Here is a 27779-nt window from a genome sequence, read left to right on the forward strand (position 1 = left end):
AGGGTAAAAAGGCAAACAAGGCCCACTTAACGATGTCCCGGCCGCCTTGACTCGCCGTGTTTAATGGGACACCTCAAACAACTATCCTTAAACCGAATGCAGGGGTTACTTCATCCTTATCGCTCTGACCTCTACTTTTATACATTTGCTAAAGTTGCAGGACCTCCTCTAAAGGTCAGATTTTATTTGGCCCTGATCGTGTTGTCGTGAGGCTTTGAAGTTTTATGCGTGCATCAAGTCTACGATTTGTCTGTCGGCATAATGGCATCCATAAAAGAAGACAACACTCATCTCGTAAGCAGGTTTATATGTTTAAACTTTGAAAAGTAAAGTAAACCACTTAAGTACACATCTTTTCAAAGTCTGTTAAAGCTTTTTCGGTGAGAGCATTGACCACAGGTTGACACAATAAGAAAATAAAACAGCTCCATCTCTGATCCTACAAGATGAAAAAAAAAGGCATTTTGATCAAATTTTGAGTAATTTATTGTTATTTTTCTCAGTTTGTTGATTTCAGATTCCTTTTACAACACACGTAACAGTAGTTTGGACAAAATAATTGTATTCAAAAAATGTTTTTTAGAAAATGAACGTCAGTAGCCACATTGTGATAGAATATAAGAAACATAAATCTACCTACTAGATGTGGGGGGTATTTTAAAGTTTGTTTATGAATCTTATATTTTGGTCAGATTACAGTTTATCAATGACTGAGCTTCTTTCAACGAAAAGGAATATCGGCACAGTGTTTATACAGTTGATAAAGTTTCTAATGATCTTTCTATGTTGTATGGTTCTACCTGTAAAAATATATTCTCAAATAAATAAATATATTGTATAAATATATATTGAATAAATAAACGTTTACACTCTGCTCTTTTCAAACAGGTATTGACTTGTATGACCAAAAAAAAAAAAAATCCTTCAAAGTCCTTTATAACAACCTAAAACTCTCTGATGCAGCACCCAGGTATAATATTACGATATAACAGGTTCCCACACACTCCATGACGGCTGGTATCTCTGTCCAGCAGACGACAGAGGGGATGCTCTGTGACCACGCAGCTCCGCTTCCCGTTTGTGTCCCAGGTATTTTCGGTGTGGTGCGGCCCCTGGAACAAACGAGCCCCTCATGTCGGGGCATTCTGTCTTCGTGGCCCCTGAGAGATGGCCCCGTGCATTCCTACAAGAGGCCCCGGTGCCTTTATCCCTGCCGGTCCGGCTGCTGTCAACCAGCCGGCATCGGCCTCGTCCCCGCCTGCGTCCTTCTTCTCTCTGTCTGCTTCCTTTGCCTGCCAGGGCTCATAGAAGCTATTCCTGATCTGGACCACGAGCCCTCCGTGTCTCAGCTGTGTCCCTGGATATCTCTGTGCAGCTTCGGTACGCGGTTAGGATCCACAGGCCTGGGCAGGAAGTGTGTAAATTTTTGGTGCGGTCTGGATTTTGTCCCGTCCCTTGGTGTCCCATCTTTATTCAATGCTACATAGTATCGTGTCTCTTTGTCTCTGTGTTTGTAGACGTTGGATGAGTATGTGTTGTACCAGTTCTCCTCAAACTGCTCCCTGAAGACACATTCCCTTGAGAGCTTTTCCTGAGAAAAATAAAAACAAAGGACAGAGCGTAAAACAGAGGTGTTGGTTGAGTGTGTAGAGGCAGAAAAAGATACATTGATCACATTTTTTTATATATTATAAGGGGCACAAATGAAGATGTGGGGGCAACATGCATCAGCAATGGTGGTACTTACAGAGCCATACAACTCTCCTTTGTTGTTCATGCCCAGGTAAAGCCCGCTGTCCACCCCTCGAATGCTTATCAATCCAACAGCAATGCTTATGAATTCCAAAATACCTGCAGAAGAATAGCACAGTTGTTCTGCAAGGCTATAACAAAGATGAAAGGGTGCAATCAAAGAGGTTCAAACATCCAAATCCAACTCTGTGAAACATAAGCACTAACTAGATTTTTGATAAATCATTCTTGTTATGCATACTTTTCCTTTCATTCCTCCTAATTGGATTTGCTTCACTTTCACTTCACGTTTTATTATTTCTTTATTATGACAGCAATTTATTGTATTTACCAAATCGGCTGTGGTCGTCCCGAGTTCCTTTCACTGTGCCATCCGGAAGTATTTCCAGGTGAAATCCAGTTCTGCAGTACAGCTGTCTCCTCCTGTTAATCCCTTTTAAATGCATTAAATCCGCCGTGGTGCTCTGGTGGAGCCGGTCTCCGGGTAGGAGGTGCTCCCCCAGCAGGGGTGGACTGTCCCCCGGAGGGCCGAGGAACACGTAGGATCCGTGGTGCACGCTAGTGTCGATGCCGTGCATGACGCCTCCAACTTCTCCCAGGGACACAGCCGCAGCCATCGCGTCCAGGGCGCTGCGTAAAGTTCAGTGAGAGGGAGCGCTGCTGCTGCTGCTGCTGTGCTGCTGCTGGTGCGTAAAGTCGGCTACCTGGTCCCCGTCACTTCGCCTGCTGCATGTTTCCCCTTCCTCCGTTACTTAGCACACCTCCCCGCGGATTGCTCTCGCCAGGAACTCAGCAGATCTCCGAGATCAGCAGCTTTTTCCCCCCGGGTTCACCGCTGCGTCCTCATCAGCTGGAGCGGCTCTGAAGTTGCGCTCACGCTGCACGCCAGTCCAGGGCGCTGATGCGGGAATAAAAAACACCGGAGTGCAGGTGAAGGAAGCTCCGGGAGGTTTAAGCTCAAATGGTTTGAGGTGGTGAGGCAGGTGCAAAACCACAGTGGGCGGGTCCGGCCACGGTAGAGACGTGCCCTGGCAGGGATCGCTTTTTTTTTCCTTCTCCTGAGGCAAAGCATATAAGAGAGACGGGAGGCAGAGTCGGCGCTGGGGCTTTACACAGCTCTTACAAGCAAACTGGACCATATTATACCGGTCATGAAATCACTACACTGGCTTCCAGTGTTTAAAATCTTATTGCTGGTCTAAGCACTGAATGGTCTTGGACCAAAATCCATGGTTGATCTGTTAGTTCCTATGAAGCTCCCAGACCCCTGAGGTTCATCTGGATCTGGTTTGTTGTGGTTCCCAAGAACCAGAACCAAGCAAGGTGAGGCAGCGTTCAGTTATTCTGAACACTCTCAAACCCTCTTAAACTCCCTTAAACACCCTTAAACTCTCTTAAACTCCCTTAAACTGCCTCAAATTATCTTAAACACCCTTAAAATCTCTTAAACTCCCTTAAACTGCCTCAAATTATCTTAAACTCCCTTAAACTCCTTTGAGTTTAGGTGAGGCAGCGTTCAGTTATTCTGCTCCTCACTGGTGGAACAAACTTCCTGTAGACCTGAGGTCTGCTCCAACTGTCAGCTCCTTTAAATCAGGCCTAAAAACATTACTGTTTACTGAAGTGTACTCTTAAATTAAATACTTACCTGCTGTACTCTACTGCCCTTATTTTTTAACAACTTGTGCTTTTTATTATTTTACCTCTTTTCTTATCATTTTATTTCATGTTGTTATTTACTTTTTAATCTTGTGTTGCTGCTTTTAATGTTGATGTAAAGCACTTTGAATTATCTTTTGTTGAATTGTGCTATAAAAATAAACTTGCCTTGCCTCTTGCGTTTGTTAAATGTCCAACAAAACACCTGCAAGCACATCTAGGGCTGCGTATGAACATAAATGAGCCAAATTCACTTGATAGTTCATCATATTGATGAACTATCAAAGAAACTATCTAAATATGTCGGCTTATTTTATAGGCTGATACATTTTCTTCCTCTTGAAGCTCTCCTAACTCTGTACCGGTCTCTATTTGAGCCTCATTTAAATTATTGTAATGTTTTATGGTGTAATACATATCCAAGTTATGTTGACAAATTACAGATCTTACAAAAGAAAGTGATCCGAGTTATATCATGGAGCAAATTTAATGCTCCCTGTGATCCGTCAGTCTGCCCCATTATTATTATTATTATTAATAATAATATTATTATTATCATTATTATTATTATTATTATTATTATTATTATTATTATTATTATTATTATTATTATTATTATTATTATTATTATTATCCTCTTTTTTATGGATATAAGCTTTTGAAACTTACTGAGTGTAACATTTTCCACAATGTAGTGTTTAGACTCATCTCATTCCCATTTATGCTCCCACTCATGAACACACCACAAGGGGAAAACAACTTTTAAAGGGAAAGAAAAGGAAACTGAAATGTACAAGTTTCAGTGTAACCTGTAAAGGTCCAAATATTTGGAATGAGATTGATAGTGCTATAAAAGAGTCTGGATTTCTCTCAATTTTCAAAAAGAGACTAAAACAAAAATTGTTATTAAAATATGTCTCTTCTTAATAAATTATGTTTATCTTTGATAGGAAATCTGAGGAGGTCTCAGGGTTTTATTGTGTGTTTTTTCTTTTTTTTTTTTTAGGTTATAAGGTTATTATATGTATTATATGCAGTACTGGAGTTGAGGGGGGATGAGGGGGGATGGCATCCCCCCTGAAATAAAAACGGTAAAAATCGTCCCCCCTGTAAAACTGCCATCCCCCCTTTCCATCCCTTATGTCATTTCATCAATGAATGTGGTTTTACTGCTATTTCAACATATAGAGTCATCACCAGAAAAATAACACCAGAAAAATAACTTATTTGACAATTTTCACCTGTTTCAAGTACATTTTCACATGAAATAAGTAGGAAAATCTGCCAGTGGAACAAGATTTATCTTCTCATTACAAGAAAAACTATTTGTTCGACTGGCAGATTTTTCTACTTATTTCAAGTGAAAATCTACTTGAAACAGGTGAAAATTGTTGTTTTTTCCAGTGACGAGACTTGTTTTAAGTGTATGAGATTTTTTTAATGAAACATTTTAACTAGAAATAAGACAAATATTCTTGTTAAGATTTTGGGTTTTTGCAGTGATCCATTTTACTTATCCTGTGAAGGACAGACGCATATTGATAAGTTCAGAAAACTGTCTTTTATTGTTGTGTTTTGATGTATTTGATGTAAGCCCAGTGGATATTTAAAGCTTACAGAAGGCTGCATTTAACTGCTGCTATGTCATTCCTGCAGTATTTCTGCAGGTGTTTTGGTCAGTGCTATTATTTGTAATATATAATATTATTTGTAATCAGCACAAATTATCTGTCCCCATATGATAAAATCCACCATCCCCCCTGATTTTTTTTTACTACTCGAGTACTGGTTATATGTGTAATTTAGTTTTGCTGTGTAATGGGCCCCTATTCATAAGCTACAGTTAGCTTCTGTGGAGTCCCATTTTACAAACCTCAATTGATTGTTATCAGAATTTGTGTTTTTAAATTATTTGTAATAAACTCTGTGAATGGAATGGAATGAATGGGATTGGTGATAAACATGTATATTCCAAATTGTGAGCAGTTCCTCCACCTTTACCTAGCAGAAGTCATCCAATCCCCGGAGCCACAGTTGAATTACCCGCCACATTTCTCGCGAGCTCGGAGCAGCAGTGTTTCTCTTTTTTTCCCTCTGTGTTGCGACAGCAGAGAGAAGTGCAGCCATGGCAGCGCTGCGCAGGTTCCTCTCCTCCTCCCTGGCCAGAGGCTGCAGAGCAGCAGGGACACCGCAGACCCCCGCACGGAGGACCAGAGCCCTGCAGGTCCTGGCGGCGGCCGCGGGGGCCGCGGGGGCGGCTACTACCGCCTACTACTGCTGCGGGCCGGCGGGGCTGCTGCGGCAGACGCTGCCGCCCGTCTCCGCCTCAGAACAGGTACCGTAGGCTCTGCGTTGGTGTGACGCGGGACCACAAATCAGCCTTTAGTCGCGGTTCTAAGCGGGCCTAATGTCGGTGACTGGAGCTGGAGCTCTCCGCGACCTTTTGGTGCTGAAACAGCAAAACTGACCAAAGTCGTCCCATATCACGTGACGAAACAGCGGCCATAGCTCAGGGATTTGTTTACATTTGCTGCACGTTTAAGTGCAAATGGTACTTTACTGAGTGCATCCTGTGTCGTGTATGCTTTATTGACATCTGAACGACATGGCATGCTCACCTATACCCAGTACTGGAGTTGAGGGGGGATGAGGGATGGTGGCTTCCCCCCCTGAAATAAAAACGGTCCAAATCATCCCCCCTGTAAAACTGCCATCCCCCCTTTCCATCCCTTATGTCATTTCATCAATGAATGTGGTTTTACTGCTATTTCAACATTTAGAGTCATCACCAGAAAAATAACTCCAGAAAAATAACTTATTGGACAATTTCCACCTTTTTCAGGTACATTTTCACTTGAAATCACTTGAAGTAGAAAAATCTGCCAGTGGGACACGATTTATCTTCTCATTACAAGCAAAAAAATCTTGTTCCACATGCAGATTTTTCTACTTATTTCAAGTGAAAATCTACTTGAAACAGGTGAAAATTGTTGTTTTTTCCAGGGATGAGTCTTGTTTTAAGTGTAATGATATTTTTTTACTAAAATGAGACATTTTAACTAGAAATAAGACAAATATTCTTGTTAAGATTTTGAGTTTTTGCAGTGATCCATTTTACTTATCCTGTGAAGGACAGAGTCATATTGATAAGTTCAGAAAACTGTTTTTTATTGTTGTGTTTTGATGTATTTGATGTAAGCCCAGTGGATATTTAAAGCTTACAGAAGGCTGCATTTAACTGCTGCTATGTCATTCCTGCAGTATTTCTGCAGGTGTTTTGGTCACTGCTATTATTTGTAATATATTATATTATTTGTAATCAGCACAAATTATCTGTCCCCATATGATAAAATCCACCATCCCCCCTGATTATTTTTTACAACTCGAGTACTGCCTGCCTATACCTGCCATCAGAACCAGAATCAGAAATAAGGTTAATGCCAAGTTTGTTAAACACACACAAGGAATTTGTTGTGATTGGTGCAATACAAAGAGCAAATATATAATGGAAAGAGAAAAGAGAAAATGTACAGCATGAGGTTTTAAAGTGCCGGATATGAGTCTGTGCAAAGGTGACCTAGGATGTCCGTTAATGTAACGCATAGGGTCAGGATTGGAGTCTTTACGTTAATGTAACGTAGAGCGGGGTGGGGGGACAGTCTGTGGTAGACGGGGGAGAGGGGAGTCCGGGGCCTTGTTGATGAGGACAGCAGCAGTCGGGAAAAAACAGTTTTTATGGCGTGAGGTTTTGGTCCTGATGGACCGCAGCCTCCTGCCAGAGGGAAGAGTCTGGAACAGTTTGTGTCCGGGGTGGGAGGGGTCTGCTGCAATCTTTCCTGCACGCTTCAGGGTCCTGGAGGTGTGCAGGTCCTGGAGAGTCCATATGTACCACCGTGGAGTGCTGCACTTAAAGATGCAGTGTAAGTTTGTTCATAATCTAATTATAAACATTGTAAATGTAATATTTCCTTTTTACTATTTTGCATCATCATTGTTGAGTGGCCAATATGACGACAGACTGGATATGAGTGGAAAGAAGTGTGTAATATCTTCTCGCTGGTAACATATTTATTAAAATTAATGTTGTCATATTTTTACTGTATTATAGAATAGAATAGATTAGAATAATAAGAACAAGCTAAAGACTCAGCTCTTTAAGGAGCACTTCTGCTTCACGTACATGTAGCTTTCTTATATAAAAAAATAAAAAAAATAAATAAATATTCCTATGTGATTTTATGCTTGTGTTATTCTCTCAGATGTAAGTCGCTTGGGATAAAAGGGTCTGCTAAATGACAGCAGTAGTAGTAGTAGAATAAGCTTTATTGGCCAAGTATGAACATGCCAGGAATGCGACTTTGGTTGTTTCACTCACTCAACCCTATATATATTTCTTTAATTTTGTCAGGTTCAACTATCTACAGAGGTAGAGATAATGTTGTGAATACGTGTGTGTGTTAATGAACAAGTAAACCACATCTTGTGTGGAGTTAATCCCACACAGAGAAAGTATCCCTTATTTGATACCTGTGGGCTGGAGGGATTGCAGCTCGGCTGGTTTCCTTACACTGGAGCTATCCAGGGACACGGGAAACCAGACCCTTGGGATTGGCGGAGGGGCTGATATTTGACGAGGGGAGGGGGTTTAATGGTTAAGCAGAGGGGGGCACACATTCCCCGGGTGTTTGCTGTGTGCCCAGTGGACCTGGCAACGTGCCACCTGACAGAGTGATCTTCTCTGTCTTCACCAAACCAGCCCTCTGATCTGGCTGGGTTTGAGCAGTTGTAAGGACATTATCTGCTGTGCGGGGATGAAAAAACAGGCCTGACATAGCATGCGGCCCCATTACTGAATCCAAGCATGGGGCCCTTTGTTGTGCTATGTGAACGAGGTTTTTTGTGACAAGAAGAGCTTCAGAAAAATCATCTTTCAGACAGTATTCTCACTGATATGATGTGTTTGTGTGTGTGCCTCCAGGCGAGCACCCCTGGTGTGGGTGCGGTGCACATGTCGCTCCATGAGAAGAGATTCCGGGTGTTCAGTTCAGTGGAGTACGAAGGCCAGCTCTACATGACTCCACTAAACTTCATTGAGTCCGTCACTCTGACCCAACCAAAGAGTGAGTCCTCCTCTAACATCCAGCACATCTGCGCACGTTTAAACATTAAGAAAGGATTTTTGTGTTTGAGTGTAAGCAATTACCGTATTTTCTGGACTATAAGCCACTACTTTTTTCATAGGTTTTGAACCATGCAGCTTATACAAAATTTTTCTTCCACCACTCGGGGCGCTTTAACCGGAATTAGAATCAAAACTAAGACAAAATAAATGCAAAGAAGAATACGCTACTTCTTCTTTAGCAGATAGAAGTAGAAGCAGATTTCAAACAGATAAATAGATAAATAAATACCGGTTATTTTCTCTTGGTTCTGTCCCGTTTTAATCAGCAAAGTTGCTGCCGTGTTAAAAGACACTGTTAGGAAAGGATCTATTTAGGTACAAACATGTACATCATTTACAGTTTAAAATCGTTCTGTACATGTAGCAAATTTTAAATAGAGCGGATGCGGCTTGTATGCAGGTGCGGCTTATAGTCCAGAAAATACGGTAATCCTTTGCCAGAAAAGACACATTTTGATTGCTGATTAAATATTCAAGCCTCTAAATAGTTTTTGCACGTTGTCTATCGCCATGACTTCACAGTAACATTTGGAACAATTAAAGGCATTTGTTTCCTCTTTGGGCTTTTATGTATCAAACAGTCAATAGGCCAGTCTTTAAAATGATAAATGTAGAGACAGTGGAAGTAATCACTACCAAAAGGACCTGTAAGCAAGAACTAAAGCAGCATTCAGATCAATGAGTGCACTCTTACTGACACGCTGTGATGATAATGGATTACTCTGGATTTGTTGGGTTACTCTTCAGCAGCCGAGTTAGAATTTGAATCAGCGAACTTGTGGGCAGTCTGAAAAGAAAAAAAATATCAACCATCTGCTGTATGTTTTACCATAATTTGTGTTTGTAGCACTTCAAATCCCTTGTTAAATATAGACCCCTGCAAAAGAAGTCCTGCATATTAAAAGAGCAGTTATTTCTACACCCCGACGTTTGGTTGTGAATAAAACTTGACATTAACTTGTCTATTTTACTGGCCAAATAAACATCTTTAAAATGAATCATGGATATTAAATGTAGCAGCCCATAGTTTATGATTTGGCCAGTGACTGATGTTTGTTCAATTAAATTACTTAAATAACTACTGATGCTAGGTTCCATCTTTTACTGAATTGACATCAGTTAAGTGATCAGCTAAATCTCCACCCCTTCATCCTCAAATTATTCATATATGTAACAATTTAATAGTTGTTTAAAATGAATAAATACAAAAAACCCAGAAAACTTCCTGGAATATGCTTTTAGCTGAGGGCCTGTGAAGTGTCGTGGAACAATAAGTCACGGCTTGAAGTGCTTCAGTCATAACACCTGCATAAAGATAGACATCTTTACCAGCAAGCCTACTTTTATGGCTCATTTATGTGGCAACAAACTTGCAGAGACCCACACGGTCCCAATTACTTAGCACGGTGCCATAAACGTTGTGATAAGAGAATCGTGTCTGTGATGTCAGGTATGTGGCCAGCTGTAATGACGCTTCACTACTGAACAAACAACACGCACTAAGACATCAAGTATCATTATTCTGTAGGTGCTAATTCTAATTTGTTGCAAAATGGTGATTATGGTGTTTTATGGTTATATTGTGGTTGTAAAGGGAGTAAGATATGATGTTCCCCTTGAGGTTTAGAGAGGCAGAAATGTGTAGGGACTAGAAGAGTCATTGAGAAGTGAATTATTTGACAGAAGACCTGGTTGTGCTGCCATGTGAACGATTCAAATGGGATTCATAGGATTTGCTGGCTTTGAAACATCAATTGAAAGCGTCACATATACCTGCAGTGAGGTTAGCGTCTCCCTCTTTCTCCCGTCGTTGGTGAGTGAACCATGGCACGGCCATCAAAATCCCAGACGCAGGCTTTAAAATGTGTCAGTGCAGGTTTGTCTCTGTTATCAGTGTGATTTCCGAGCCAGTTTTTCTTTTACGACACGTTCCTGTTATCTTCTGCTTTATAGGCCACTGGAATGTGTTCATGTTAATACGCAGCTTATATTTCTGTCCACATAAACACCTGTTTTCACTTTTGCTTCCCTGCTCCGTCTTGCTGACACAGAATTCCTCATAACAGGCTTTCATAAGTCAGACATTAACTGTAAGTCTTGTTTTGTTTAGGTAAAAAAGGAGGGAAGAGCCTGACAAAAAAAGTGAGTTGTCTCTGAAGCATTTTCTGTTCCTACTCATCTGTTTAAAACCACTGTAATTACTGTAAAGCTCGCAAACACGACATTACTCTGTGATTACTCAGGATTTAGAAAAGAATGAATGACTTGGGATTTTCTTTTATTTTTGCAGGAATTAGACAAGATTCTGTCTGATACTCCACCTGTTGGGAAAGGATCATCTAATTTGTTTAGAAATCTTCGTGAGCGAGGTAAAGATCCTACTTGACACACAAATGCCTAGAATGTGAGTTTGCACATTGTTAAAAGCTGTCATTTGAAAGCTCTTTCATGTGTCATTCAGAGTGTTTTTCTCTCTGCCATGTGTCGTCCCTGATCCAGTCCAGAAGGTGTGAGCTGTAAATGCTATCTTATCACTCCATCAGTCTGGTTACACGTCAAAGATGATATTTTCATGAAGGGGAATGGTTTACTGATTAAATACAGAACAATCTTTACTTGTTTTTCAAATAATAAATGCTAAAAAAATAAGTGAATGGAAACAAATTAGATGGTAAAACAACCCTGAAAGCAAAGGTTATTTAGAACTCAGACATTTAAGAATTGTTTTTATTTCTAGAGAAAAAGGAACGTGTGAAATAAAAATAAATTTTTTCCAATTGAAAAGTCCACTGGCAAACATAATTACTAAAACCACTTTAAATAATTGAATAAATCAACAAACTCCCACATGTTTGTGGTATAACAAAAGAAAGAATTCAGGACTTTATTCTTGTTAAAGGGGACCTATTATGAAAAACAGGTTTTCTCTTGCTTTAACATATATAAAGTGGTTTCCCCTCAGCCTGCCAGCTCAGAGAAGGAGGAAAGCAACCAAATTCTGCAGTGTCTGTACAGCCGCCCGGATGATCCATCCAGTGTGATGTGACTTCTACGAGCCGTTCAGATTCTGCTCCCGTCGTTACGTAACGATGGGCGTGATTTACATAGCTTGGCCTCCGATGCGTGAAACCACGCCCACAACTAACTCTGGCAGGAACAACAACAACTCCGCCGGCCGGAGCTTATGCCATTTTCTACGCTTCATTCAGGCAGCCAATCAGCACAGTGCATCATTATCATAGCCCCGCCCACTCAGAATCCTGCATAGATAATGAGGTTAGAGAATGGGATGATAAAGACATGGCTCAGAGACTGAATTTCTAATTTATTTAGCAAAAAAAATCAAAAGCTTGTTTTTAAGACATTCAAGGCCTGTTTAAAATAGGTATTAGATGCCATAATAGGTCCCTTTAAGTCCAGATTGAAGGCACCTGTTCTCAGCTGAGTTGCAAAACTTGATCATGTTTTAATCACTCTTTTTTCTTTATTTATTTTTGTTAAAATGTAAAATATACTCCTTTTTTAAATGTTCTACTATGGGATTTTAAGGTCTCTGTAAAGCATTTTGAATCACCTTGTTATTGAATTGTGCTACACAAATAAACTTGCCTTTCTCTGCCTTGCCTAAAAGCTCCTAAAAGTATTAATTTTGGGATTTAAAAGTGTTTCAGTTTGATTTAGTACAACAGATGTTAAAAACTGCTTGGTGGGTGAACTAATTGAGCAGGAGCTGGTGAACAGAAGCTGAAGCTCCTTCTTACAGTGAGTCCACGTTTGAGTCTGGGCCTGAAGCTCTGAGTTGCAAGTTGCTCCCCTTTTCTCTGGCATTTCTCCTCTGTCTGTCCACCACTTTCAAATAAATACTTCTAGCGCATTTAATAAACCAAATAAAAGAACTGGTATCACACAATCACACACAGCGTCTGAGTCCTGCAGCGAGCACATGAGGAGCCTTCACAGATGTTTCAAAAAAAGAATCTGATTTCACTTCATGCGGGTTGTGAAATCCCTGCCAGCCTCAGTTCATAGTGACTTTGCATGAACCCACACTAACGCTGCGAGTACGAGTGAAACCCTTTTTTAAAGTCCCCCCCTGGGCTCGCACACACTCCCCACTCAGTGGAGGACGAGCCAGCTCCGCATCAGGTCTCACCGTTCTGCTCTCTTCTCTGTTGCTTTAGTTAAGTGCCAGTGGTGGGATTTGGGGCTTTTAATCCTGCTGTTAAATGCTGCAGCTTTGTCAGGGGAAAAAAAGGACAGGATTGATCTGTGAACAAAGCGTTGCTTTATAGAATGAGGGAGCTGTTTGAACCCTGTTATGTCGAGGCATGTCCTACTGGTCACCCCCCCCCCCCCCCCACCCCCCTATCACCATGGACATTATGAAGCCGGAGAAGGGCATTGGATTACATCTCCGGGACGGGACTGCCACTCCGTATGAAGTGTTTCTGTGGAATTCTTTGTATTGTCTAACAACATCTACTTGAGCTCAGGGGCTGAGCTGCAGGTTGGAGGTGGTGGCGGTGGGGTGGGGGCGGGGGTTTCTGCAGGAGTAAAGGTGTGTGGTATTGCTGAGACGTTGCTGGAATCCTAAAAGATTTTTTTTTTCTCTTTTCAAGCCATCTAAGCTTTAAAAGCTTTGAAGGTAAAGATCTGTTGACACTGCAGGAGCAGGTCAGACACATTTTGAGAAGAACGTTGCTTCATCGCATCACTCTCTAACTCCCTTTCACACCAAAGTTTGTACAGGTGTTTAAATTGCCTTTTTATCACCTTATTAGCAGGAAAACTCCAACTTCCAGTGGGAAAAAAAAACGCCCCAAAACTTGTCAAAAATGTAATTTTTGCGTGATAGTCTTACTTCTTCCCTTGGGTGTTCTTCCTTCTGGAAATCTCTTCCTTCAGAAAACCGTGTACCTGAGTTCTTTTCCCATAACACCCAGAGCAGTCACCCAGAACTATCTGCACTCGATTCTCTATCTTCCCGTGCAAACAAAAGCTTGGGAATGCTTTCAGAGTCAGAAGGGAGAAGCCTCCTGAGTCGGCCGAGATGCCTCCTGACACTTATTCTTCCCTTCTCCGTGTCACACAACAAAGAGAGCTAAAGGACGCCACACAAAACCTGAATCAGCAGTGACAGATCACTTGAGAATGTATTACACCTTGTTAGCCAAGCACGATCAGAAGCTATGGGCTTTAAATTTGTTTGGGTTTGTGTCCAGATAGGTCAGCTCAGTTGTAAAGCTTGTGTTTGTGTGAGTGGAACACCAAGCATGAAGTAAAAGGCACCTTTTAAGATGTTATCAGTGACCACCAGAAGATTACCTGTGTCTGGAGGCGTGCCCCGTTTCTGTGGACGGCTTCTTCATGTCGGCAGCAAGACTTTGAACATTTGTAAACACTGACTAGTTCATGCTATTTGATTCTCTCTTAAGTGCAAAAAAGAACATTTGGTTTTTGTTTCCCGGCTTGACACATTGTTCTGTTTGTTGCAGGTGTCATCAGTTACACGGAGTACCTCTTCCTGGTCTGCATTTTAACAAGTGAGCATCTATTTGAACTAAAACAAACAAAAGTGTCTTGAATTTAAAACAGATTATAAGCTTGCTGTCCAATTCAAAATCACATTTTCTGGATTTCAGAGCCCCATGCAGGTTTTCGTATCGCTTTCAACATGATTGATGCAGATGGGAATGAAATGGTGGACAAAAAAGAGTTCTTAGTGGTATGACATGCATTTTCAGAAGTGATTAAAGGAATTTGATCAGTAATGTTGTCTTTAATCATTTTCATATATATTTTCTATCTTAGTTGGAGGAGATTTTCCATAAGAAAAAGCCCAAGAAAGAAGCTACTGAGGACGTTGAAACACAGGACCAGCAGGTGAGTTAAAATAAGGCTTTATTATGTTCAACGTGCTCACTATTGTTGCCCTTATGCTCTGCAATGTTGTCAGGGTTCGGGGTTAGGATATGTACATATGTACGTTATGTTTTTAATGTCCTACAGCTTTCCCAGACATTAAGATCACTCCAACAAGGACAGTAGTTCAAGTTCATGTTGGTTGATCAATATTGAGTGAGTGTCGTTTGATTGCAGGTAAAAAAAAATCCTATTTATTAATGGAAAAAGTGGTTAACCACTTCACCGATAGCAGTGGAACAAACAGACTGCTCTTGTGCTGCTCGCTGTGGTCCCACGTCTCGTCAACATGAACAAATCATTATTGAAGCTTCTGGTTTTTTAGGGTTTTTTTTAGAAGCGGTACCCAGAACTATAAATACGTACTTTATTAGTTCTTTAATTAGTTTAAAGACGGACTGCAGTGGAAACAAGCACCACGGTGCTGTCAATATTCATGTTTCTGGGTCTTTTGAACAACACAAAAGTAACCAGATGAGCCTTCAAGAGAGCAGTTTTTCACCCAGGACGATGATACAAATCAACCAGAATTTAATGGGTTTCTTTTTTCCCATGTTACCTTTCTCCACCAGGTTTAACAACATTTTGCCCATATGTTTACATACACGGTCATTGCAAATATTAATCAGAATCAGAATAAGAATCAGTTTTATTGGCCAGGTTCGAACATTGTCCAACAAGGAATTTGACTCTGGTAATTTCGCTCTTTGGTAGTAAAATAAACAATAAAACAAATGTGGAATTTCTATGATACAGAATAAACAGAATAAACATTTAAGGTGCAGCAGTTTGAGGTAGAGAAAGAAAAGAAAAGAAAAAGGGACAGTTCTGTATAAAAATAAAAAATAAAATAAAGATAAAAATAACCTATTTACAATTTTACAAGACAATTATACAAAAAAAAATACAAAAAGATTATACAAATTATACAAAGAAATACAAAGTGAGGGGTGCAGCAGAGTGAGGCAGACATGGTTATCAAGGAAGGTGCTAGATGATTTTTTTTTTTTCTTTTTTAGCCTCAGCTCTTTGGTTGATGGATCCAGACGGTGAATATAATGGAGCATTACTGGCTAAAAAGTTAAACATGGCCCCCAAGGAGCTGGTGGAGGCCAAAACCTGAGCTTGATGTTTACACCTGGCCTTGATTCACCACTAACATGACAGAAACATTACTATGAACTAACTCCAATGATGCTCCTTCTCTTTAAAAGGCATGAATCTGATGTACGGTATAAAATGCATATAGCAGGTAGAGTTTGTTGATGTTGTGTCTCCAGCTTGCTCAGCTTACCCCCGTCAGCCCAAAAAGGCAAATACAGCTGCAATACAAGATTAAACTTTGCAGGCTTGTGTTTGCAACCTTTGCAGTAATGCTAGAGAGCGCCGACTGTGCGGAGGTGATTGCGGTCTTGCAGGGTAAAACATGCCTGAAGCTTTCATCTCCTTAGGGCTTCTTACGGCACATGCAGGTGGATGTAAACAGGCAGGGATGAACAAAGCGATAAGAGATGCTCTTTGAGGTCTTATCGCACAAACACAACACGGAGGAGCTTATTCTGCCAGGACAGATGGTAGCATCTCAGGACAGTCTTGAATTCATCTTACGCCCGTATAACTATCAAAAAGATCATTAGAATAGGCACCGAAGATTCGGAGACGTAATGATGCTTTTAAAGAAGACGACATTGGGAAGATTCGAAAGGCTTAAGAAGAGCAGAACTAATCTCGGATCACCAGTCAAATCATGGCATATAAACTTGATGTCTTTGTAAACTCATTTGCAACCGTCTTCTTCTCTGAAACACTTTGTGTGAATAATGAATGAGTTCTCAGCGGCATGTCTGTTTTCTCTCTTTTTGCATTTCAGAACCTGGAGCTCTACGGTCATCTCAAGTCCCAGCCACACACTGTACGTATTGTTCTTCCTCCCCGAAGGGAAAGGAGCCGTTCTGGTTGCTGCATGTGTTTTGAGAATGTCGTCTTCCTAACTTGAGCGAGCAAAGGAGAGATACTTGTATCTCAGGGGCTGACACCACCCGCATTTGTCTCTGTTAACACCCGATAACCTCTCTCACATTTGCTGAAATTGAAACACATCACTCTCTGCTTCAATGTAATCTGACATGCCGTCTGTGCGTCGGTGCGGTTGTACAGGAGGAGGCAACGCAGATGATTTATGCACTCACTTTTTTGACAGCTTTGGGCCAAAGATTCCACTTCAAAAAAAGCTCTTAACCAGAAGACTGACAATGTTTTTGCCCAGACCCACATGTTTTATTTTTACAGTTTCTCGGGGAGTGGTATTTGGCCTCAGGTTACCTTTTCAGATGGGTTTGACCATGAAGGTGCCAGTCAGACAGCTTTGTGCGAAGCCACTCAACACTCACCGACGAGGCTGCAGCGAACAGACAGACAGGTCAATATTTTCATGTGCACAATTTGAAGACTTTACCTTTTGGTTGCTTTTGTTGCACGAGGTTCAAAAAGTCTGTTTCTTTTTTTCAAAGAACTCACACTACGACGGGCATGTCTTTGCCGCTGCGGTTGGGCTTTTCCCCAGCGTATACTAATTACAAGAGCGTCAAGATCTTTTCATGGGAGGAGATGGGAGCAGCACGGTTCATTGAAGAGTTGTTGCTTAATTAGTTGTGGGATTGTCCCATAAATCTCCACCTCTGGTAAAAAGTGATGAGGCGCAGTTAGGAGCGGTTTAGTCGTCTGTCTCGTATAACCCCCCAGGCCGGAGAGATGGAAATCTAAATAGGATGAATAAATATTATTTATTATGTAATTAAGCAAGCGTTCAAGTGTCAGCAGCAGCGGTTTCTGGTTGCTTGTGCGCTCACGTTGCCTTTGAGTGAGTTCATGTCAGACGCACAATAAATGATGAAAAACAAATGGCACCGACATGCTTTGGTTCATAATCATTGTTTTTTTTTTTTTTTACTCCACTTGGCAATATTTCCTCTGATCTTTCCGGTGAGCACGACTGTATGACTCCTACCGCCACAGCGAGCGCTAAGAGTGTAAAGTGTAACGATAAGAATATTGAATGGTTATTTTCAGATGACTAGCATGACTTCATGGTAGGGCTGGGCGATATGGACCAAAAGTCATATCTCGATATTTTCTAGCTAAATGGCGATACTCGATATATATCGATATTTTTTCTGTGCCATAATTGGGGTTTCCCCCAAAGCATTATAGCATAGCATCTCTGTTAGCTTCATTTTTTTCTGAGGAGAACCCTTAAAAAAACAGTCAGTTTTAATACAAAGCCTCGTGCCAAATGTCACACAGGTTCCTTTGTTAACAGAGGTCTGCACAATATCAAAATGTATAAAACAAATGAAATAAAAATAAACTGCCTGCATATATAGAATAAAAATGCTTCTTGAATAAAATAAAACAAATATCCCTTTCCTGCAGAACAATTAAATTAAAATACACTGTGTAATTAATACAATGTAGAAACAGTAACAGGCAGACTTTTCCACTGAGGTTGACAGTTGTGCAAATAACAAAACATTTCTGCAAATCTCAAATAAAACATTCAAGTCAATTTGTCACAGAATAAGCTATATCAAAATCATAAAATCTTTATTTTTTTATTTTTTTTCAATATAAACGATATTGTCTCGTACCATATCGCGTTTGAAAATATATCGATATATATTAAAATCTCGATATATCGCCCAGCCCTACTTCATGGACATAAAATAGTGTCCTCTGGCCTCCAGACAACACGCAACACCACGTGTGACGCGGAGAAAAGGCCAAACGTGGTCGACAAAGTGTATCGAATTAACATCTGTACTTTTCCCACAACTGTACTGCAGATGGACACCGTTAGATAACCTGCATTTACTTTGCAGCTTAGCATCAAATGATGACATGTGGTTGGGTTGAGTTACATAGCTGAGCTGACACATGCCCTCCTTCGGGTCTCCTTTGGACATGTGTTAACTATGTTAAAGCAACGTGTTGCCAAGACGCTGCATGCTTGGCTGCAGAGCAGGCTCATATCAGCGATGCACCGGTGTCAGCCCCTGCAGCGTTGCTGCATGCAAACCTTTGTCCTTTGTGTCATTTTGCACACTTGTGTAATTCTCCAGCTCTCTGCTGTCTCAATGCTTCTGATGATCATTTTTTTTGCACTTTTTAATCATTCATCTTTATAATGCTAACAAGTATGGGATGTATTTTGTCAACTAACTGCTGTGCTTCAACTGCTGCCACAGGTGCTTAAACATGACGGTCAGCATGTGGCGGCGCGGGGCATGTGGGACGCCCTCAGACGCGGCACGAGTCAAGTTCTGTTTTTTGATGTCACTGAGGTAGCCAGGTGCTCTTTAAGATGCTTCTTCCTTAAATGATCATACAAGACACATGTACGTGTCATCTGAGTGTTATGTTGCGTTTCTGTGTCAGGGAGCACATTGCAGCTTGATCTTATGTGTATCTTGTTAGTAAAGTTGAAGATTACAGAGCAGGTTAATGTTTCCTCCAGCTAGAACAAGAGGTGTAGCATGTTTAATGATTCTGTTGCATGGCATGTGTTCGGGTCATGCAGAAATGAGAAAATATCAGCCCAGTGATTGTTTTCTGAAGAATCAATCATTAACTCTAAGTAGCTCCAGAAGCTATGTATGGCTACTTACATCTGCACAACCCCCAATCAAAAGTTGAGAACAAGGCAAAACACACACTCACACACACAAAAACAACCTGCAGTGATTATTTCAAACTATAGTTTGACTTTTATTTCCCAGCAGACAGAATGAGCTCAAGATATCAGTCTCCCTCCTCAGCCAGGCCCTTATAATGTTTAAAGAAGATGACATGAAGTCAGCATATGTGGTTCTAAAATCTGAATGTGCTTTTCTGCATTAACGCTGCCATCACAGGGGCGTAAATGAGGTTTGCCAAGTGACACCGATACAGGAGCCTGGTTTTTATTGCTGAGAACAGTCTGGAGGGTCCTTTTCATCTTTGGTCCAGAGCACACGGTGCCCATTTCTCCCACAAAAAGATCTAGAAGATTGATTAGTGGGACCAAAACTAATGTTTCCGGGGCTCCGGATAGCTTAGTGGGTTGAGCGGGCGCACCATTCGAATGCCTGCTGCTCTTTACTGCACCCCCCCTTCTTCTCTGCCCATTTCCTGTCCAGCCGCTTTCAAAGTAAAGTAAAATTAATGTTCCCACTGTGTGAGGATCCATCACATTGGTCTCCAAGCTCTAAGATGCTGACGGCACCTCTGGAGAAGGTTAACAGGTTCACATAGAACTTCTCCTCTGCACAATAAAGCCTTAAGTTGATTTACAAGATTTACAGCTATTGATGAATGACACTTCTTGATGCAGCGCTGTCTGAAGGATCGGAGGTCAGGGGTGAATCAGCTTAGCTCCATATTCCTCGGCAGGTAGAGCATCGTATCGCCAGTTAGAAAGTGGATGGTTAGATTCCTGGCTTCACGTGTTAGCAACACCCCCACCTAGCCTTGTGATGTGACGGGTGTCGATCTCGATACACGAAGAGGGAGTTGTATGGACGTGTGAGGGGAATGTGGTCCGTGTAGAAGTGATAGAAAAGCAGCATGAATACAGTCCATTTCCATGCTTGAATTGTTTAATATTATTGCACCGCTGCAGGAGAAATATGCTGATCCCCTCCGAACATTGCTTACATACATTTCAATGATTTTCTCATGCATTTGCTGATACAGTGGAAACTCGTAGACTCAGTCTTTAATGGATGCTGCTTTTATCGTAAATCTTCATTGCTATTATTTCACCTGCTTAAGACAACACCATTAGTTTACTTTTCATATCCTTTTTAGCACTGAATTGACCCCACAGCAACTGTATTATTTTAAATCTGTTGCATAACTGCAGAAAATGGTTGTAAATTAAGAAAAGCAACGGAGCTGATCAATGAAGCTGGCTTGGGTTCATGATGTTTTCCAAAGAAATACAAGATGAAGGAAATGTGGGAAAAAAATCGCTGCTTTTTATTTATTTATTTTCCAAATCCCAACATTTTCTGATTTAAGGGCATAATACAAATCCTAAATGACTTTTCTGATGTATAACCCGTTATTATAGGGGTAATAAATGTGACAGAATGTTCGATATGACATCTCAAAAGTTTGATTTAATCAAGAATACTTCTTGCCAGGGCCGGATATCTAAAGTTGTGTGAGATCGTCACCTGCTTTTCTTCTCTCTCACAGCAAGCGGATGAGAAAACAGAAACAACGCTGCTGGTGCATTTCTTTGGAAAAAAAGGCAAAGCTGAGTTGAAATTTGAAGATTTTTACAGGTGAGTTAAGAAACCCTCTTTCTCCTGCGTCAGTATCCCTGACAGAATGACCTTCTTCTCTGTAATGAAGCCACTATGGTCCACCATGGTCACTATAACACCACGCCGAGCTTCAACAACCAAACATGTTAATGGTCTAGTGAGGACGTCAGACGCTGGTGGCAGCAACTCCTGCTGTCTGTCTCGCCCCTCCAGGTTCATGGACAACCTGCAGACGGAGGTGCTTGAGATAGAGTTCCTCTCCTACTCCAAAGGCATGTCCACCATCAGTGAGGAAGACTTTGCTCACATTCTCCTCCGCTACACGAACGTGGACGACGTCAGCGGGTATTTGGAGAACGTGCGTCACAGCATTCCAGATGAAAAGGTGCACCTTTCCCTTCAGATTGTTGTCACTTGTTGCCTTTTACCAGCGTCCAAGATGGATTCATTCATTAAAAAAAAAATCAAACAACAAAACAAAAGGCAGTTATTGTTAAATTATTGAATTGTATTTTAATGTATTTGTTTCATGCAGCTTGAACAGTTTAGAAATGGTTAATTGCTCATCAACCTCACAGTCTGAAGGGGTTCCCGAAGCGTGCAACCTTTTGCTGGGATCCCCAAAAGAAGCTCCCCGAGCACTAGATTTTCCTACAAAAACAAAGTTTACAGTTTCGCGGACCGACATGTAGTTTTCAGTCCGGAATAGGCCGTAAAGGTTTGGTTTGGTGGCTCTTTGAGAGCATTTTACACTCGTTCCTTTTGATGTTGCTCTCCAGATTAGCTGCTGAGTGAGGCAGCTTGAATTTCATCTTTAATTTGCTTCTCCTCTTGGCACGCTGACCCGCATGAAAAGGTGCCAGCAGCTCCTCAGCCGCCTCGAGTAGCCTGTTGCTAGATGTCCATTGATAATCAAGTGGGTCTCATCATTACGCTAAGCGATATTTTATGGCCCTCGCATTGTTAAAACAGCAAAGCGTCACAGATTAGTCATTACTCCATTTGTAAGCCTGTGTGTGTTGTCTGTTGGACGGGGCCTCCAGCAAGAGAAACAGCTAGTAGCGGCAGGATGCTTGAGTGGACATCAATGGGCTCAGTGTTTGAGTCATCAGCCAAGCCTGAGATGTTTGGGGATTCATCACTTTTGTTTTTGTTTATTCAAGTATCAGGTTAATCTGCCTTAGAAAAGTCTGCAAGCCGCCTGACCTCTTCTCAAAAGCTACAATCCTCCCCCCGCCGCTGACAGCTCAGCGTGTCCATACTGCACAGGGAAAATCCAGCAATGTATACTTTGTCTGTTTGGGTGTGCTACCTACCTGATGCCTTCAAGCTCCCACACACACTAAAAGATTCCTGGCGAGATGAAAGGAGCCAGATTAAGTATTGTGTGAATCTTAGCACCGTCCCTGGCTGGAGTGCTGACACGTTGATGCAGCTTGTTTGGCTGCACAAGATCACATTTACAAATAAAAGCAATGCTTTTTTTTTTTCCTTTTTCAGGGAATCACCTTTGAGGAGTTCAGGTCCTTCTTTCAGTTCCTTAACAACCTGGAGGATTTTGCTATCGCCATGCAAATGTACAACTTCGCCAACCGCTCTATTGGTCAAGGTAAAGTCTCATGCAGGTTGTAAAGCCTGGTTCACAGGAGCTTCTTATGCTTTACACTCATTTCTACAACAGAGAATGGTTGTATAAAGCAGTTTGTAATTTACCCAGAAAGTGTGTCCATGCTACTTTGTATTGGGCATCAAGGGTTCAGTTGTTTAGACACAAAACTAGGCTGTTCCCATTCTAAAGTGGAGGGAAATACTTTAATTCTCTGATTATTGTGGGCAAGCCTTATCTGAACACGTCAACTGAAAGGAAAGTTTTGGCCTTGTATGTTACTAATTCTGCGTCTTCACAACATGTTTGTACGCGAGCATGTGACATAACAACAAACGATTACACAAATACGCCTATGTATGCAGCATTATTGGAAAGTCCTTTTTGTATTGCAACATAAATATGAATAAATATGAACATACATGGATAATATGTAGATAAAGACAACCCAATCAAACAATTATGAAAAAAACTATTATAAGCAGACCTTTATTTAATAAGGAAATAAAGGTCTGTTTTATAGATTTTATAGAGTCTTTTCCATGTTAAAATGTAGAGTTTCTGTCATTTTAAGAAATATTTGATTACTTTTAGGAGGTGTCACCTAGCTCTCGGTAACTCCCATCAAAAAGACCTGAAGTGGCTTTGAACTCCCATTGCGGTCGTCTCATAACGACTGCATGTTGCTTTAGAGGACTGTGGCACATCAGCGGCGATACGGAGCTGCAGCAGACATCACCGCAGAGGGATTTTTAGACCAAAGACGGATCAACAGTTACTAGAAAAGTTTATCCTCACTGACACAGCAGAAGGTCACGGCAGAGTCTGACAGCAGTTTCACACACTGTTGCCATTCAGAGGTCAGATATGTAATACAAGATCATTTTACTCCACAAATAAACAAACAAGGATATTGTTTTATTTGTTTCTTTTAATGTAACTCCAGGACTTAATTGGTGAGGTTGTGCAAAATGATCAATGTCGGGACTCTGTAGCTAATCCTGCTAATCCAGTCACTATACTCCAAACCTGCAGGTGCATGATTCAATCGTGACCGTTGGAGGTTCTTCAAGAGACTACACAGGTGTTTTTATCGTCATACTTTTGTCCCTCGTGTAAAACAAACCTCCCTGACTTCCACTAATAATAATATTTGATAAAGTTCGTTTTACAAGCTGACAGTCATTTAACCGGTAGGAAGATCTGTGTCTGCAGCTTGAAGAGGACAACGTATCCACCTGTGCTTGTGTCCCACATCTTTACATCAGGCACGTTCATCTCTGCAGTTTTTCAGGGTTCATTTATAGTATAAGTTCTCATTTAAAAGGGCTCCAGAAACACGTTCATTTCATTTGCATGATGCAGGTTTGTCACTTTAGATGAGGATTTTGCTGCCTTCTTTCAAAGTTGGGGCTTCATGATCTCAGTGATTCAGGAATTGAGTGTAAAGTGAGGAGATTTCAAATGTCTTTAAATGTTTTCATGTTCAAAGCATTTTTTTTAACAATCACAGATCAAATATGTCCTCTCCTTGGAGGTGTAGATGTTGTTGGTCTCAGGTTTCCCTGCCTTCTCCCCTCAGAGGAGTTTGCTCGTGCGGTCTACGTGGCCACGGGGATCAAGTTGACCCACCACTTGGTCAACACTGTCTTCAAGATTTTCGATGAAGATCACGACGATAGACTCAGCTACAAGGAGTTTATCGGTGTGATGAAGGAGCGGCTGCACCGCGGCAACAGGGTGAGGCCTCTCTTCTGCTACTGAGGGGTCTATGGGGGAGGGAGGAGGTCAGCATCCTTTAAGTCTTTTCTGGACACAAAGATACAGGAAAAGAGACAAATATTGCCTGATGCTGAGCGCCGATGTACATATTAAACTTCAAAATAGTACTTTGCAACTATTTGGCCTACTCAAGCAGCTATTAGTGACAAAACATGTTGTCCCTGCTTTGATTATGGACTAATTATGTTTCTTTTTCTTTAGGTAGTTGCATACTAAAATACCTCCATATCATCATGTCTTAATTACACTCCTGGCACTGTTTGCCACGGAAACACTTCAGTGTTGTAGTTGGGTCGGGATTTAGCAGATTGTGTTACACTGCCCTCTAGCGTTCATAATGAAAATGAGTTTCCTTGAATCTGCTTCCTCATGCTCTCTCAAACACTTTCAGGGTGTCAGAATGGAGGAAAAGTCCATCTCTTTCAAGTCCTGCATGAAGAGGGAGCTTTCGGGAAAATAAGTAAGCCTTTTGTCACAGCGCCAGCATGAACAGACCAATGAAAATGTTTTAAATGTCCACAGTGACGGTAAAAAGTAAAAGGATGTTTTGTATTCAATAGTTCCCAAAATATTCTCTTAGGCTCTCTGCAGAAGCATAAAGTCAGTCTTCTGAGATGTGCCGGAGGCCCTTGCTCTCCTCGCCTGAAGCATTAGGTTACACTGTAATATTAACGCCTGAACAACTGCCACCGGATACCGGCTTAGCTGTGCATACATGAGCAGTGAGCAGTGCGGTTTAAAGCTGTATAAATGGTTCAAAGGAAATGCACTTCTCAGGACAGGGCTTAATAATTATCCTTGATTTAAAAAAAAAAAAAAAAGAAAAGAGAAGAAAGAAAAAACCACTGGGACACAGCTTGGTTTCTGTGCCTTTTTGGCCCCTCTTTTTAAACACTTCTGCAAAATTGTGAGAAAAAGGAAAGGAGAGAAAAAACAATGTTTCTCATCCAAATCATAAGGTATTGACCAAGATCAAGAAGCAGAGAGGACTTGTGACTTCACTGAGCTCCTCTTGTGATATTGTGGGGCATGAATGTAACGTTAGTGGTGAGAACAGCAAAAAAAAAGTAAAAATAAAGCGTCTTCACTTCCTTACTGAGATCATGAGAAGATAAAGTTCTAGTTCCTGAGATAAAGATAACACCTCCTGGTCCCTCTGAAGGCCCTGAAGTAATTGTTTGCTTTAAATGCGGCTTTCAGGTTTAACTATGTGCATGGACTGTGGGTTAAAGTTATACAGGTGCAGAAAAGTATAAAGCAAGACAATACAGGTAAAAATGACAATAACTCTTAATGATTTAGGTTGTATGTTTTTTCCTCTGGACTTGATGCATTCATGCAAATCAATTTACATTTAATTAGATCATTTATAACATATTCAGGTTTCCAGATGACATGCTTTAGGCTTTTTTTCCTTTTTTAATCCACATTGTTTTCGTTCCTCTGTCTCACAATTCAATTAAATTTTATTTATATAGCGTCTATTACAACAGACGTTGTCTCCAGGATATTTCCAGAGACCCAGAACATGACCCCCGAGCAATTATTACATAAACAATGGCAGGTAAAAACTCCCTTAGTGCAAGAAAAACCTTAAGCCAAACAGTGGCAAGGAAAAACTCCTCTTTAGGAGGGAAGAAACCTGGACCAGGACCTGGATCATAAGGTGGAACCCTCCTGCTGAAGACCAGACTGGGCAGAGCAGGAAAAGAGAAAACAGACAGAGAGAATGAAGAACAGAGAAAGGAGAGACACAGACACAATACAGGGTCATGCCGGGTCTCCCCACCCCCACTTTTAAAGGAGACCTTTCCAAAAGGCACACTGGTACAGTAGGAAAAACGGAGTAAAGATTTGCAACTAAGACATCATAAAATCATTAAGTGCGTCAGTATCAAGAGAAAAAATGAATTAAAGGATGAAAATAAAGATATATACATCATGAATAGTCATATTCATGTTTACGCTCCAGACACAATGGAGTATGTCAAATATAGAAATATGACAAGCATGACATTTTTCATACATATTGAGAGTATTTTTCTGATTTAATTTTTTCTGTCAGCTGATATAAAATGTTATAAATGTAATGGGATTTTTGATCCTGACAGAGTACGGTGGTAACATTTCCCTTCTTGGAATTCATGCAAAGTAGTGCCTGATGTGATGCACGTCTTCTGTGCACCCGCACAGCTTTTCTGTAAAACTGAAACTGAAAACAGTACTATTAACGTACACAACTGATCAGCTGGGAGAGTTGTTTTCATGCTGAAACCGACGCCATGCTGCAGCCGGTTGGAGTTATTGTTCTCTTTCTGTTGTGTCATCAGGTGAAGATCCCAGCGGCGGCGCATGTTCGGCGGTCTGCATCAGCCGTCTCTCTTCTATCAGGGCGGAAGGGTTTCTGCATGCTGCAGCATCTTAGATTGCTTTCTCTGAGGTTTCAGAATAACAGGATCCTGCAGAAATAGGCTGCAGCGAGCATATGGTCCTGAGCGACATGTGGTGAACCAACAAAATCTACACACTCTGTGAAACTGGACTCTGCATCGCACTGATTAGCTCATGTAATTGCTTTTAAGGAGCAGTAATTTATTAGTAACTCTTGCTTATTTACTTACAAATAATTTAATTTGAGTATATTTGCTTATTTAAGGAGCTATTGAATATTTTCCGCTAACTGTCATGTCTGAAACTGCAGGGTGGTGTTTTTGCTGCTCTGCCAGCTCGTCTTGTTCTTGTCCCGAGCCTGACTGTTCGGTGGCAGAGAGCTCTGGCTTTGACCTTCTGTCTGCCTCTGCACAGATCAGCTCCGACCAGCAGCTCCCCTGCCCTCCTCCCTTTATTTCCTCGCTTCCTCCAGCGCGCTGCAGCTCAAGTCCTCTGGAGGCAGCAGGCCTGAACGCACTCGCACACTCTGAGGTTGTTTTTTCACTCTTCAACCACCGGCAGCTAACGGAGTTAATCATTTCTTGGCTACAAATAAAAAGTGCTATTATGCCACTGACAGGGACTACACCTCTTTATGATTAAACATCCAGGATACTGAAGCCATATGCTTGTCTTGGGATACTCAGACTGTTACTATAAGAAAACAAACAAGGATGTATAAAGAGGAACTTACTGTTTTTGTATGTTACTGATTCTTAAAGACTCATTTTACATCCATTCTGGCTTTGTGTGGAGGTGTGTAATATAAAAACAGACCAAAGAAGTGCATTTAGTCTACATCCCTCTTTTTAAATCAGGCTTTGACTGTTACGTGCATGCATTTAAAAAGTAATAAATGCTAAAACAATGAATTATTTGTTATTCTTTGCTCTCACCACATTCATGTCAGTGGCTGATTTCTTTCAGTTGTGGTCACTGTATCCATGCATGTCCATCAATAAGCCGTGAACCATTGCTGCATGATTTTTTTTCTGTTTAGAGAGCAGCACTGGCGGATTCCAGCAGAATAAACGAGCTGCTTTAGCCTCGAAGGCAAATCATTAATGTTGTTAATCATCAGGAACTTGGGGCTGCGTGGGTGTTCAAGACTGACTGGGGACTCTTTTTTTATTTATCT

At 41.1% G+C, this 27779-nt stretch overlaps 2 protein-coding genes across 3 annotated transcripts; one reads left to right on the forward strand and one right to left on the reverse strand.

Moving 5' to 3' along the window:
• Positions 1–411: 411 nt before the first annotated feature.
• On the reverse strand, positions 412–2690 carry fgf20b (fibroblast growth factor 20b). Its single transcript, XM_061726364.1, has 3 exons — positions 2084–2690; positions 1748–1851; positions 412–1591 (listed from the first exon to the last, which is right to left on the reverse strand). The coding sequence occupies exons 1-3, from the start codon at positions 2367–2369 to the stop codon at positions 1346–1348; spliced, it is 636 nt and encodes a 211-aa protein (XP_061582348.1). The 5' UTR covers positions 2370–2690; the 3' UTR covers positions 412–1345.
• Positions 2691–5516: 2826 nt separating this feature from the next.
• Positions 5517–27506, forward strand: micu3b (mitochondrial calcium uptake family, member 3b). 2 transcript variants are annotated; one of them, XM_061725730.1, is made up of 15 exons: positions 5517–5746; positions 8390–8531; positions 10704–10735; positions 10884–10962; positions 14089–14136; positions 14236–14318; positions 14405–14476; positions 16386–16427; positions 18760–18855; positions 20753–20841; positions 21037–21208; positions 22324–22432; positions 24012–24169; positions 24603–24671; positions 26542–27506. In XM_061725730.1, the coding sequence occupies exons 1-14, from the start codon at positions 5537–5539 to the stop codon at positions 24669–24671; spliced, it is 1401 nt and encodes a 466-aa protein (XP_061581714.1). In that variant the 5' UTR covers positions 5517–5536; the 3' UTR covers positions 26542–27506. The 2 variants fall into 2 exon arrangements, with proteins under 2 accessions (XP_061581714.1, XP_061581715.1); XM_061725731.1 differs by lacking the exon at positions 18760–18855 and having other exon boundaries at positions 26542–27505.
• The last annotated feature ends 273 nt before the right edge of the window (positions 27507–27779 follow it).

Source organism: Cololabis saira, chromosome 7 (assembly GCF_033807715.1).
Source record: "Cololabis saira isolate AMF1-May2022 chromosome 7, fColSai1.1, whole genome shotgun sequence".
Lineage (NCBI taxonomy): Eukaryota > Metazoa > Chordata > Actinopteri > Beloniformes > Belonidae > Cololabis > Cololabis saira.